Consider the following 15,095-nt stretch of genomic DNA (forward strand, 5'->3'; position numbering starts at 1 on the left):
GAATAGATTCATAAATCAGGGTCAAGGTTTTGTGTATAATGGAACAGTTTCATCCTCAGGTTAATGGCATCCTGTTTTATTTTTTAAGTAAATTAAAGGAATAGTTTTTTTTCAGGACTAATTAAATGAAGAGGTAATAATTTAGTGGAAATATCAATTGGAAAACATTCTTTTTTCACTTCACTAGCATTTACAAGTTTAGAACTATGAAGTGAAGCACAATGTTTGGGATTTTACTCCCACAGAATTGTGTTAGCAAAATTAATTTTAGACTCCACCTGTGTTTAACCTTGGCTTGACAAATTAAGTCTGAATTAGGGATTGTATCAAAACTTTATGGTGTTGCTTCAGCTCATATATGCATGCGTATTACCAGGGCAATATAATGGAGTTGATGCTTTAGGTAATTAAGCCATCAAATAAACAAAAAGGTAACATTTAGAAGCTGCACTTTATTGATTTAAATTACCTAGGAAAAAAAATCTGTCACAAATATGGAATATCATTTCACTGTATTCAGTATTACCTTTCAATTTATGCAGTGAATTGAATGTAGAACAAGTGTCTTGAAACATGGCAATAAATTAGCATATAATTTACAAAAAAGAAAATATTTAGTAACAGTGTACCACATTAATACTGAATATAAAATATAAGCAACTAATCACAATAATACAATGCTAGTTTTCCATTCTGGATAAGAATACTTATGTGACATTCAGTGATTAATAGAGTCCGTAATTAAGTGTATTTTTCCATGAAGTATGCACCTTGGGGGTATATCTGTGGACAAGTCCTTTCTCAGTCTCTATGACCAGATGCCAATAATACTGCAGTGTGTGCCTTAGGCTCTTCATTGAACTGGCTACAATGTAATGTTCTTCTCAGCAAGGGCAAGCCTGTCAAATTCCTTTACAGCTTGCACAACTGGTTCTGTTATCAGTTTGAAAACTATAGAAAGGATTCAACTTTGATATTGAGGTGGCTACAAAGTAGCAGCAGCAATGCACTGTGCTATTTGAACACATTTTCTGGTCCATTTTTAGTTTTATTCGTTGAGTCCCAGTTTGAAGTTTTTTTTTCTGAGTTTGTTAATTCATACACATTTTGCATTCTGTTCCCTTTAATAATGCAATCCAATATTGAGGGAGTTGGTTTATTTCCACTCTCAGTGCTGTCCTATACATTCAACTCCCTGGTTATATAGCACCAGTACCACAGAGCAAAAATACATCTGTGGAAACAAGTTTTTGCAATGTAAATACCTAATCTGAGGTAAAGAAGAATTCTTTAAATAAAGCTCCTTGTTGAAATGTAACATTTAATGATAAACATACTCATGCCCTGGAATATTAAGTACTGGTATGAGGGCCCCATTCTTGGGATTGTCATAGCACACCATTCCCTTTATGATATTCCTAGACCTCTCAAGGCATAACAACACCAAGGCAGACTGACTAGTTTTGTTCAGAAAGATGTCTAATGTCTGAAATGAATTTGTTAAGCAAGCCTAGTGATAGGTGTCTGAATGAACACCACTTTGCCATTGCCTGTAGTGGTGTGGAATAAAGCTGTTTAAAAATACTGTTGAGAGGTAGTAGATGACAGACAAGCTTTTCATGGGGTTATGACGAGTGTGCAGCACAACATCATGTATGGATTGTCAAAAAAAACCTTTTTGGTCTGTATTTATATCAGAAAGGATTTCTTTGTAGCTATGACTTCAGACCAAATGTGCGATATGACAATTTCTTCTGCAGACTGCCACCAAAGAAAATTGTCAACTTGTACGTTTCCGTGTAAAAAAAAATCACATCTTTGCTTATTTATTTTTATGATGTATGGTTAGCTGGTTAGTTCTCTTTATTTAAAAAAAATCACATTTTCATGAAAATTACTTTAAAATAATTCCTTTGAAATGAAAATAAATGTACTCTACTAAACATTTGTTTCATTCAAAATCTACAGAATCTCACCTAACTGATGAAAAGTGCCCTGTTTTGCATGTTAATGGATTTTGTACACAATGATTTACAAATATTCTCACTTAAGATAGGTTCATTGCACTAGACAAAAGAGGCACAGTTCAACACAAATGCACATTCATAAAGTACCTGCTGCAAACTGCAAGTTTTCAAGTACTATAGTTATATGAACAAGTATCCTCTTTTATTATCTCAATATTGAGTCTTTAATCAAGCTAGGCCATTTACTCTGCTAGCACTGGGCTTTGGAATCATGTCTATTTTTTAGCTTTAGTATACAAATACTATGTGGTTTCACATTTAAATATATTTAAGGTAACAATACATTGTCAATTCTAAACGTAATGCATTGCTTAATATTCCTAGTGAGAGTATTGCTACCTAAATATTCTAACAACATTTATATTTTCCCCTTTGTAAATATTCTTTGGCTGCATTTATCTGTTTAGCAGCACAGAAATGATTTCAAAACAGGTGTTTCCCCTTTCGAAACAGAGAAGCATCTGGAGCATTTATTTCCTGTCTTTTTATTACAAGCTTTGCTGAAAGGTGTGCCTCATTTCAAAGTGGATAGTCTGTCTTTGCATTATGCCTAGCATGGTGGTCTTGACCAGAACTGGTTGAATGGAGCCTGGTTTACAAAACTGGATGCCTGTGTGGTCGAGGCCACTCCAAAACCAGTAGCGTAAACAAAGGAGGTTAGAGTGGTAGAATTCAAGCTCTAGACATCACTTACATGGGCAGAACAGCGCTTGAGTTTATGATCTCTGGCTCTCCTTACTTTATAATGGCTTCAGCAGAAACATCTGTGTTTCCCTTTTATTTTATAATATCTAGTGAATTTAATGACGATAAAATATTTTATCAACAAGTCCTAATTTTGGTTGGCAGCAAGAAATCTTCATTGATTTTGATGCACTCCTGTATCCATACTGATCTATTAGTTTGCTTCACTATTATTTGTTAAACGTATTAATTCTCCTGATTGAGAACTCCAGGGTAGAGACATCAATATTACTTTTAAACTATGTAATCTTGGAAAGAGAGTTTCAGCGGAAAGTACTAGAAATTTAGCACCACATACAGAAAAAATGTGTTCCATTTTTGGTTCTTTTTTAAATAACTTATCAGTTGATACTATAAAACTTTTTTGGTCACTGTTACGTGAGATAAATAATTGTCATGTTTTTGTAGTGTATCGAAAACATCATTTCTTTCAGAGTTTTTATACAGCTAGGCAAGCTCAGATAATTATTTTCTGCTTTATCAGCTTTTGAACATATGCAAACTGTTCTCTCCCTTTTTGAGGTCCAATATATATTACATTAACTTTCTGGTCCCTGGAGATGAACCAACTATTCAATTTGTACAAGTGACCATGCATGTTCCTAACAGCTGAATGTTTCTCATGTTGCCAAGCAGAAAACTTAGAACTGGCATCTCCTCCTCTCTGTGTCCAGCACCTTTGTTTTTTTTTAAAATCCCACTTCACAGAAGTTAAAATAACAGCAAATTATTGTCAGCTGTAGCTGACCAGTGGTTACATTTTCCACAGGGTAAAGAGTTTGGGGGACATCAAATCCCATTCCTTTGTGTGAATTCAGGGCAGGCACCAAGATAGAATTAACGAGGATAGTTTTCCAAGATAGAATTAACGAGGCTTGCTTCGGGTCAATGTCCTTGGCAGGTCTTACAGCACATCTGTCTAAAGTAGGCTCTGCTGCAGAACTTGAACTTCAGCACCAGTGGGCAGTAAGCCACTTTGTTCACATCTTTGCATTCTATGAAATAAAAGAATGGACAGCACTGAATAAAGCAACAAAATTGACATGGTTCACCTTCCAAGATGTACATGCCTCCATTGGAAGGATCTCACTATCCTCCAGATGGATGAAGCTAATCCTTGACGAACTGGTGTGGCATTTGCTCCTTTTTTAAAATTTTCAGTTTTTAAATCTTTCTTTTTAAATAAAGCTTGATGTCATCATTTCATTTTTAATCATGCACATGTATGGATGAATATCCCAATCCCATACTCACTTTAAGGAAGCTACTTTAAGATTGGAGCTAGGTTTACAATGCTCTAGCCTGAATCTTTGAACCACACTCCTGCTCAGTTATGACAAGAAGGTGCAGAAGGTATCTACACAGCAGGCCAAGGGTCTAGGCCCGAAACGTCAGCCTTCCTGCTCCTCTGAAGCTGCTTGGCCTGCTGTGTTCATCCAACTCTACACCTTGTTATCTCAGATTCTCCAGCATCTGCAGTTCCTGCTAGCGCAGAAGGTATCTACTTCATTTTTGGAAACAGTCAAATGTATATTTTTGTTTATGATATTTACCTTTGTCTAACCATGTTAAATTGATTTGTTTTAAAATCAGACTAAAATTTCATCTTTGGGAAAAATACATAAACCATAAAACAACGTCAAAATAAACTTCTTCTGAATAAAAAAAGTTTTACGATCTGATAAATGATCCCATCCAAATAATGAATGCTTCTTTCTCATACAGATAATGACTATGCTACTGATGCTTATCTCAAGCATTTCCAGCTTTCACTTTAGATAGCCTACATTCATGATTTATCTTCTTAAGATTTACTTTTGTAAAATGTACAATAACCATGAGTAGGACATTCTCTGTGGAATTTGACTAGCCATTGGTTAAAAGGAAACTTAGTCTGGAATCAATGAATCATAAAGAATATCCACCGCTTGATTTACAGACATGGAATATGCCAAGGATATACATTACGGTCAAAACAATAAATACAACTGACAAAGTACTGGAGCTACTGTGAAAGGTGCATGAACAAGCTACGTAAACTACAATGAAACTTGAAACTTCATGAAAAATGATTCAAATGGCATTGTGGTTCAAGTTTCAGGTGACCTTGGACTGTCTGGATACTGTAGCCACACACATACCTTAAAAGAAATGGGACAGAACTGTATTTCATACCTTATAGTTCAGGCTGGACGGTTGGTATTTGTACTACAGCATAGTCTCAACAGAAATTGAAACAGTACACTTAACAGAAGTAATGCTTCAAAGTCTAGCTTCAAACAAATACTGTAATTCAAAAAGTATAATTCAAGAACCCAAACAGATGCTGAATTCAAAAGCATGTCTGTCATTGATATAAACTTTCACAATTGTTTGAAATTTCTTTCCTAAATGCACCCTCACTTCTGTCATCAACTGAGAAAACATGCAGATGTTTCCTCAAAAAATGATTTTTTTTGTGATTTATTGTAAGAAATGTACTTTGACTATTTGCAAACTACCCAATCTGCTCCAAAACAAAGCATATATTTAAAATTAATCATGGTGCGTTAAAGAAACAGGCTGTTCAGTAGTTCAAAATGAGAACAGAATAACTGTTCAGATTGTGTTTTACAGCAATGAAGCATTTGTCCAGTATGTTTGGTTCCTTGTTTTTCATAATCCTAATTGTTAAAAGTTGGGTAAGTTTTGTAGTTATCTACCAAAATTGTGTGTGCCAAAGAATGTATCAATGAGTTAAATTGTCTGCTGGTACATCGGACTCATTTTGTCACTTGACATTTGGAATATAAAGCTTACGTCAATTGACATAAATCTCCTGTTTCTTTACAAAATTCAACGTAAGTACAATCCACAAACTTGCTTCCTTTTGCAACAGTACTTAGGAAAAGTCCAATGTTTACAAATCCCATTATTTTTATTTGGCAGAAATTCTTCTGGCACACATAACAGATCCATGCAATTGGACCAGCAAGCAATACACCACACTGGAGCAATTTAGAAAGTTCCAGCATCTCTTACCAGAAAACTCGTGGGTGAAAATTACCTGAAATGATTCAAACTGAAGAGATGCTTAAAAATTATTCCTTAAAACACCACCTAAACCTATTGTTATTGTTTAAAAAAATTAAGGACCAACCTTCTGCATTGGTGATTGGAGTAGCATCACATTTGCTCTCACACTGTTGCATTGAGGGTGGTCGAAGGGTTTCAGGACACTCACTAGATGGTTGACCCGTATATGAGAGGCACTGGACAGTCCTCATCTGCTGGCCAAGACCACACTGTGCAGAACACTGCAATAAATAAGAAACAAAAATGCATGTTGAATAGTCAACTTTTGTAGACAGCAAATAGATAATGAAAGCATGCTTAGCTTAAAATATATTTTGATTTTAATCTCATAATGTGCTGAAGCTTTGTTTTCTTTTAATATAACTACTGAAAAGATTTATTGTATTGGCAACGGAAGGATAGCAAGATGGAAGGATACACCATTGGTTGCAGCTGAATTTATGGTGTCAGTCATCTGGGTAATATTGATGGATGGGCTCCACATTCTTAGGCTTGAGATGGTACAGGAAACTGCAGAATAGACCTGAAAGGTATATCTGGTATAATATGACTGCTGGCCTGCTGTAGTGTGTCTTTCTGCCTGCCTTAACATGACATTGCTCTGGCGTATAGCCTGACCATCAGCCTGCCTGAGACCATCATGCGTCCTTTTAAAATAATTTCCAATTACACATTCTAAAAGACACTTTAGTGGGCAATTGATGGACCTGTCATGTTTGGATCCTCAAAAGTTAATGCACTACCATGTCTGATCAGCTATTTATAACATTGCCAGATGTCCCTTGTATTACTGATTCATTTGTATAACTTCTCCACTAAATGTGCATACTGTTAAAAATATTACATAACATACATCAAATGTCATGTTGGGCAGCGTCCTCTTACTATGTCAAACCTACAAGAGAATGGCATTAGTGCACTGTATACAAAACTAATTTGTACCAGACCATGGTATTTTTCAATGCAGAAATTTAATTTAGTTTTGATTTCTTAAAACATAAAAAAAGGTAATCTACTAACCAGCCAATAAATGACATATTTCAAGTGTAATCTCTGATCTGAGGATATAGACTCCACAGTGTTGTTTTAAGGTCATGATCAGATGTTTTCAGTCTTGTTACTCAGTCTTAATTTTGGAGTATGATACAGAACACTGACCTATTTTGAAATAAGCTGCCCTGGATTGCAGTTTAGGGGCCAGCTGACATCAATTAAATAATAATCAGCAAATCAAAAGATGGATCCTTTTAAAATTTGCTTTTGGGATGTGGGCAATGCTGGTAATGCAATTTTATTATCTATTGCCAGTTGGTCTTAGGTTACTAAGAATCAACCTCCATGTGGGACTAGGAACATATGTAGGCTAGACCAAACAGAATAGCAGATTCTTTTCCTTAGAGGGCCTTAGTGAATCAGTTAGGTTTTTCCAACAAGTTAGCGGCTTTTATGGTGTCTACAAATGGCACAAATTATTGTTCCTTAATTTTGAAACTTGTCATGGTGGAAATTGAACTGAACGACGTCTAGGTTGCTCATCCAAAACCATAACCATGAAGCTATCGTACCTAATCATTAGTATCAGTGGAAACGGATGAAAAGCATTGAGCCAAATTCACAGACTCTATTCTCAGAACTTTTATGCAGAATGGCCTCCCAGTTTATATCGTGGTATTTCAAGCAGGGCCATGCTATGTATCTGTAGTCCCTAATGGGCACAGATCTATTGTACAAACTGCCCTTTACAGAAATAAATGGCACTGAAAAAAACAATTTAATTTAGAAAGTGGATGGAATGGCGGGTGTGAGAAGTGGGAAAATTTACAATTCTACAAGCAGGGCAAGCGTTTTTGAGACATATATTTGAGTCAGAAAAGAGGGAAGTTTAATCTCCATCTGATCCCTGTGATATCAAAATAAGATCACTTGATATTAACAACTGTGTTTAACATAAAACAACTTTCACTATGAAGACTTATATCACGTACTGGGGACTTTGTTAGTCGAGTTAGCTAGACAGTTAATGTGTGGGTCAGATTAATACCAACAGCACAGGATGTGACCTCCATTCTGACTGAGACAGACTTGGATCCTGCCTCCTTGTCCTACCCATTGGAAAGAAAATCATGTAAAGCAAATAACTACCAAGCCCCTGCCTCTGGGCATAGAAGCAAAGAAGTTATCACTTATACTGATATGTGCAAAAATTCATTTCACATTATTTGAAAATTAGCACAGGTGAATTATCTGGGGCCGGGTGGTTAGGTGGAATGATTTAGAGCATATTGCTGCAGCACTATTGAAAGAACTCCATTTTGCAACCAATCATCTGTTAAACTTGAAAGAAATATGACAATGACTTAAGCGAAACAACAAAACAGAGGGCAGCACAGTGGTTCAGTGGTTAGCACTGCTGCCTCACAGCACCAGGGACCCAGGTTTGATTCCACCCTTGGGTGACTGTCTGTGTGGAGTTTGCACATTCTCCCCATGTCTGCGTAGGTTTCATCTGGGTGCTCTGGTTTCCTCCCACAGTCCAAAAATGTGCAGGATGCTCTGAGAGTTGGTGTGGACTTGTTGGGCCAAAGGGCCTGTTTCCATACTGTTATGATTCTGTGAAAACTTCATACAAGAATACTAAAATACAACAAAGATTTGGAGATCTGAAACAAATGAAAACAGAAATTGCTAGAGAAACTTGACAGTACCTGTGGCAAGAAAACAAAGTTAATGTTTTGGTCCAGTGACCCATCTTCAGACGAAGCATCTCTGAAAAGTTTGTATTTATGCTGATGCTGGCTGTTGGGGGGAGGTTGCGGCTGGGGAGGGGAGTGAGTGGATAGGAGGAGAGGGAGCCCAGAGATAGAAAAAAGAAAGGATAGGCAGACAAAGGCCTTGCTGAAAGTAAATTAGGGAAGAAGAGAAGCTCAGGCTGACATCTCTGTCTCAGGCTTGCTGCAGTGCTCCAGAGAAGCTCAGCACAAGCTGGAAGAACAGCACCTCATTTTCGGCTTGGGAACCCTACAGCCTTCTGGACTTAATATCGAGTTCCACAGTTTTAGGGCTTGAGCACGTTTCCCCATGATTTCCCCCACTCCCACAACCAGGCCTTGGCATCACATGGGCTGCTACCACGCACTACGCATTGTCAGCCATTAACAGTCCCCATTGGCAGCTACTCATTCCCCAGACTGAACTTTAACCAACTGTTTTTCTCTGTCTATGGGCTCTATCTCCACCTATTATTTACTCTCCCTCTTCCCGCCACCACCGGGCCCAACAGTGGCAGATGGAATTTAATTTATGAATCACAGAAGGTAGGTTTGCAGGTACAACAAGTAATTAGGAAGGCAAATGGAATTTTGTCCTTCATTGCTAAAGGGATTGAAATTAAAAGCAGAGAGGTTACGTTGCAGCTGTACAAGGTGCTGGTGAGGCCACACCTGGAGTACTGTGTGCAGTTTTGGTCTCCTTACTTGAGAAAGGATGTACTGGCACTGGAGGGGGTGCAAAGGAGGTTCACTAGGTTGATTCCGGAGTTGAGGGGGTTGGCTTATGAGGAGAGACTGAGTAGATTGGGATTATATTCATTGGAATTCAGAAGATTGAGGGGGGATCTTATAGAAACATATAAAATTATGAAGGGAATAGATAAGATAGAAGTAGAGAGGATGTTTCCACTGGCAGGTGAAGCTAGGACAAGAGGGCATAGCCTCAAGATTAGAGGGAGCAGATTTAGGACTGAATTGAGAAGGAATTTCTTCACCCAGAGGGTTGTTAATCTATGGAATTCCTTGCCCAGTGGAGTAGTTGACGCTACTTCAGTAAACGTTTTTAAAGATAAGGTAGATATTTTTTTGAACAATAAAGGAATTAAGGGATACGGTGAGAACGCGGGTAAGTGGATCTGAGTCCACGAAAAGATCAGCCATGATCTTATTGAATGGCGGAGCAGGCTCGAAGGGCCGGACGGCCTACTCCTGCTCCTAGTTCTTATGTTCTAATTTAGATAAATGTGAGGTGTTGATTTTGGAAAGGCTAACCAGGACAGGACTTATACAATTAATGGTAGGGCTCTGGGGAGTGTTGCCGAACAAAGGGGTGCAGGTGCATGGGTCCTTGAAAGAGGAGTCGCAGGTAGAGAGAGTACTGAAGAAGCTTGCCTTCATTGCTCAGTACATTGTGTGTATGAGTTGGGAGGTCATGTTGCAGCTGTACAGGACAATGGTTAGGCCACTTCTGGAATACTGTATGCAATTCTGATCTCCCTGCTACAGGAATGATGTATTAAACTTGAAAGGATTCAGAAAAGATTTAGAAGTATGTTGTCAGGATTGAAGGGTCTGAGTTATAGGGGGAGGCCGAATAATCTGGGGCCTTTTTTCCCTGGAGAGTCAGAGGCTGAAGGTGACCTTATAGATGTTTATAAAATCATGAGGGGCATGGATGGGTCAAAAGCGAATGTCTTTTTCCCAGGGTGGGGGAGTCCAAAACTAGACGGCATAGGTTTCAGGTGAGAGGGGAAAGATTTAAAAGGGATCTGAGGGGCAAAGGGTGGTGCATGTATGGAATGAGCTGCCAGAGGAAGTGGCGGAGGCTGGTACAATGACAACATTTAAAAAGCATCTGAATGGGTACATAAATAGGAAGGGTTTAGAGGCATGTGGGCCAAATGCTGGCAAATGGGACTAGATCAGATTGTGATGTCTGGTCGGTGGGGTGAGTTGGACCGAAGGGTCTGTTTGTGTGCTGTCTAACTCTATGACTCTAAAAACCACCCTTTTCTGAGCTACCATCGGTTCTAAGAAAGGTCACTGGATCCAAAACATTAACTCTGATTTCTCTCCACAGATGCTGCCAGACCTGCTGAGATTTCTGTTTTTGTTTCAGATTTCCAGCATCTGCAGTACTTTCATTTTTTTTTAAGAGAAGCTAGATAGGTGATAATGGAGACTATAGCTAGTTGAAAATGGGTTGGCTGTACTGAAAGCAACTCCTTTTGTGTCAGGACCTGGGAACGTGGGGGCAAGTAATAGACAATGAATGGGGTGTTCATGCCCTGAAATTGTTAAATTCAATGTTGAATCTTGAAAGGTGTAAGGTGCCTATGTGGAATATAAGAACACAATTTCTTTTGTGGAAAGCACGATTTGAGTTAGATATATATACATGTAAATACACACTGGCTTGGAACTAATTTCATTGCTCCTTCAGTTATAGCATTACACACATGTCCACACCTTTTTAATAGAAGCTTCATATGCATCTGCTAGGCCATCAAACAATAAACTGATTTAACAGTCTTATTCAGCACCTGACTAAAAATAGTGAAACAGATCTACTGCCTGCAGGCAAAAAATAATTTAATAAAGGGCACAAATGTACACAGAGAGTAGACAGAATGTTGAATTCATTGCAATATAGAATGGTTGAAGTAGAGAGTATTGCTGCGTTTCAGTGGTTCAAGGCTCATGTATATATGAGTAAGAAAGGAACAGAGGGAAAATGAAACAGGATGACGATAGCTAGTTAGAATGGGAAGTGGGTTAAGTGGAGTATAAACACTGACACACACCTTTTAGGATGAATGGCCTATTTCTGTGCTACAATTTCTATGTTGTTCAATGTGACCAGTGAAAGATAATTATCTCCATAATTTGAAACAGCTTTACTTTCGAACTCATAGAGATGGCTTTAAAGAACTTTTGGTAAATCTCTATCATTGATAGTGATCCACATCAATTTTCGCTCCAGATGTATCTACCTTTACCATAGACTTCCACTAAAGCAAATTGCTTTGGGCAGTGGGTAACTTTATGGTTACTGATTCAGCTATTATTACCTCAACAAAATGATTTGATAGTTTAAGTTACTAATAATTTATTTATTACCTACTGTAATTACATTACTCAAATCAACCCTCTCCTATTCAGTTCAAATTTCAATACTCATATAATTTTGGTTGCTATGACAAAATAAAAAATGGCAACAAGTATGAAACAAAAGTGTTTAAAAATATTATGGACAATCATTGATCGAAAAATAGGCTGAAGGACAGTAAACAGTAGGTCATGGTAATTAAACTATGTTTCTTGTACTGGAAGTTGATAGACAGTGGTGCTCCCGAAGCATCAGTCCTGGACCAGTGTTTGACTGGATACTGGAATATGAACAAAGGTTTCAAAACTTGGAAGTGTAGCCAACAGAACGAATAATATCAATCAACTACAACCAAACATAGGCGAGCAGAGTGGTCAGGCAAGTGACAGATGGAATCTAAGACAGAAGGCTGAGGTGACACATTTTTGCAGAAGGGATATACTTTATGTTACAGATCAGTGAATATGGTTAGAGAAACATCAAAGATTAGTCCGCTATGCATATGAAGATGGAAGGACATTTTGAGGGAGTTGAAAGCATAAAGAATCTTGTGCTTCATATAGCAAGATGTTCAGTGCAAAAGCAGGGAGGTTTTCGCTGAACATTTATAAATGGTTAGACCAGAGCTGGGTTTTTGCTTTCAGTTTTGGTGTGCAGTGGGAGAAAGTAGAATAACCTGTAAATCTAAGGTGAAATAATTTTGGGGGAATGCATTGAGACTCAGGACCAGCAATTCCTGCCATGGGTCTATTTAAAAGTTTCTAAATTTTATTTCAGACACTAGTTGCTTCCAGTCAAATAGAGATAGTGCTGTTTGTGGAAATCTCCTGCCACTGCGTTTCCCAGTCCAGAAGCTCCGTTGGCCGGCTGCATGACTGAGAACTGTTCCTCATCTCATCCACATTGTTCAAAGTCAGATACCCATCCTCTGCTATATGTTAACTGGCTGCATTCTATCATGTTGAGAGCTGATTGGTCTGTGGCAATGGCACTCAGCAGGGGCAATAATTTTGAATCAAGGCCTGAAGAAACCAGACACGAGGAGTGAAACTGAGAGAGAGATCTCAGCCTCAATCAACATTCAAGATCTGCAGGGATATCTCTGAGCCTGTTGGAACTTGTTTTTCATTTCATTGTATTTTCTTTGCTGTCTGGGCCAGGAAAGGTCAGTCTGTGGCAGGCCAGGAGAGTTTGTTCTTTGGAAGGCCGTGCCCTACTTTATGAATAACGACAGCATTGCAAAGTCAACGGGAATGCTGTGATAGGTATCCACACTGTTGTCTGATATTGACTGCTTTCATCTATTTCTTTTGCTACAGTGCTTTTCGTGCTGTGACTATAGGCTTAAGCCTCAACATATGGCTAAATCTTTGTTTTGTACATCATTCACATAACACCTCCATAACCAGAGGCTAAATGGGGAGGAGACTGTAAATGAGCATGATGAATGAAGAGCTTCCTACCAGACAAGATCCAAGATTTAAACAAGAAGCATATATTTTCCTTGAGAGATAGTAGGAACTGCAGATGCTGGAGAATCTGAGATAACAAGGTGTAGAGCTGGATGAACACAGTAGGCCAAGCAGCATCACAGGAGCAGGAAGGCTGACCCTTCTTCAGAAATGGGGGAGGGGAAGGGGGTTCTGAAATAAATAGGGAGAGAGGGGGAGGCGGATAGAAGATGGACAGTGGAGAAGATAGGTGGAGAGGAGACAGACAGGTCAAAGAGGCGGGGATGGAGCTAGTAAAGGTAAGTGTAGGTGGGGAGGTAGGGAGGAGATAGGTCAATCCAGGGAGGACAGACAGATCAAGGGGGCGGGATGAGGTTAGTAGGTAGGAGATGGGGGTGGGGCTTGAGGTGGGAGGAGGGGATAGGTGGGAGGAAGGACAGGTTAGGGAGGCGGGGACGAGCTGGGCTGGTTTTGGGATGCGGTAGCGGGAGGGGAGATTTTGAAGCTTGTGAAATCCACATTGATACCTTTGGGCTGCAGGGTTCCCAAGCGGAATATAAGTTGCTGTTCCTGCAACCTTCGGGTAGCATCGTTGTGGCACTGCAGGAGGCCCAGGATGGACATGTCGTTTGAGGAATGGGAGGGGGATTTGAAATGGTTTGTGACTGGGAGGTGCAGTTGTTTATTGCGAACCGAGCGTAGGTGTTCTGCAAAGCGGTCCCCAAGCCTCTGCTTGGTTTCCCCGATGTAGAGGAGGCCACAACGGGAACAGCGGATGCAGTATACCACATTAGCAGATGTGCAGGTGAACATCTGCTTGATGTGGAAAGTCTTCTTGGGGCCTGGGATGGGGGTGAGGGGGGAGGTGTAGGGGCAGGTGTAGCACTTCCTGCGGTTGCAGGGAAAAGTGCCAGGTCTGGTGGGGCTGGAGGGGAGTGTGGAGCGGATAAGGGAGTCACGGAGAGGGTGGTCCCTCTGGAAAGCAGATAAGGGTGGGGAGGGAAAAATGTCTTTGGTGGTGGGGTCAGATTGCAGATGGCGGAAGTGTCGGAGGATGATGCATTGGATCCGGAGGTTGGTGGGGTGGTACGTGAGGACGTGGAGGATTCTGTTTTGGTTGTTATTTCGGGGAGGGGATGTGAGGGATGAGTTGCGGGAAATGCAGGAGACACAGTCGAGGGTGTTCTCGACCACTGAGGGGGGTAAGTTGCGGTCCTTGAAAAACGAGGACACTTGAGATGTACGGGAGTGGAAGGCCTCATCCTGGGAGCAGATGTGGCGGAGGCGAAGGAATTGGTAATAGGGGATGGCATTTTTGCAGGAAGGTTGGTGGGAGGAGGTGTATTCTAGGTAGCTGTGGGAGTCGGTGGGCTTGAAATGGATATCGGTTTCTAGATGGTTGCCAGAGATGGAGACAGAGAGGTCCAGGAAGGAGAGAGAGGTATTAGAGATGGTCCAGGTGAACTTAAGGTTGGGGTGGAAGGTGTTGGTGAAGTGGATGAACTGATCGAGCTCCTCTTGGGAGCACAAGGCGGCGCCGATACAGTCATCAATGTAATGGAGGAAGAGGTGGGGTTTAGGGCCAGTGTAGGTACGGAAGAGGGATTGTTCCACACAACCTACAAAGATGCAGGCATAGCTTGGGCCCATGCAGGTACCCATGGCCACCCCCTTTGTCTGTAGGAAGTGGGAGGAATTGAAAGAGAAGTTGTTGAGGGTGAGGACGAGTTCGGCTAAGCGGATGAGGGTGTCAGTGGAGGGGGACTGGTCGGGCCTGCGGGACAGGAAGAAGCGGAGGGCCTTGGGGCCATCTGTATGGGGAATGCAGGTGTATAGGGACTGGGTGTCCATGGTAAAGATGAGGTGTTGGGGACCAGGGAATTGGAAGTTCTGGAGGAGGTGGAGGGCGTGGGTGGTGTCA

At 40.2% G+C, this 15,095-nt stretch overlaps 1 protein-coding gene across 1 annotated transcript in view; it reads right to left on the reverse strand.

Annotated features, from left to right (window-relative positions):
* Positions 1-569: 569 nt before the first annotated feature.
* The window catches only part of adamts6 (ADAM metallopeptidase with thrombospondin type 1 motif, 6), a 304,519-nt gene continuing 289,993 nt past the window's right edge, over positions 570-15,095 (reverse strand). Inside the window, exons 23-24 of the mRNA XM_048598741.1 lie at positions 5,911-6,067; positions 570-3,766 (exon numbers count right to left, since the gene is read on the reverse strand). Of these exons, the coding sequence (XP_048454698.1) occupies positions 3,657-3,766; positions 5,911-6,067 (267 nt within the window). The 3' untranslated portion in view covers positions 570-3,656. The remainder of the gene's footprint in view (positions 3,767-5,910; positions 6,068-15,095) is intronic.

The sequence above is a fragment of the Rhincodon typus genome, chromosome 1, assembly GCF_021869965.1.
Source record: "Rhincodon typus isolate 14 chromosome 1, sRhiTyp1.1, whole genome shotgun sequence".
Lineage (NCBI taxonomy): Eukaryota > Metazoa > Chordata > Chondrichthyes > Orectolobiformes > Rhincodontidae > Rhincodon > Rhincodon typus.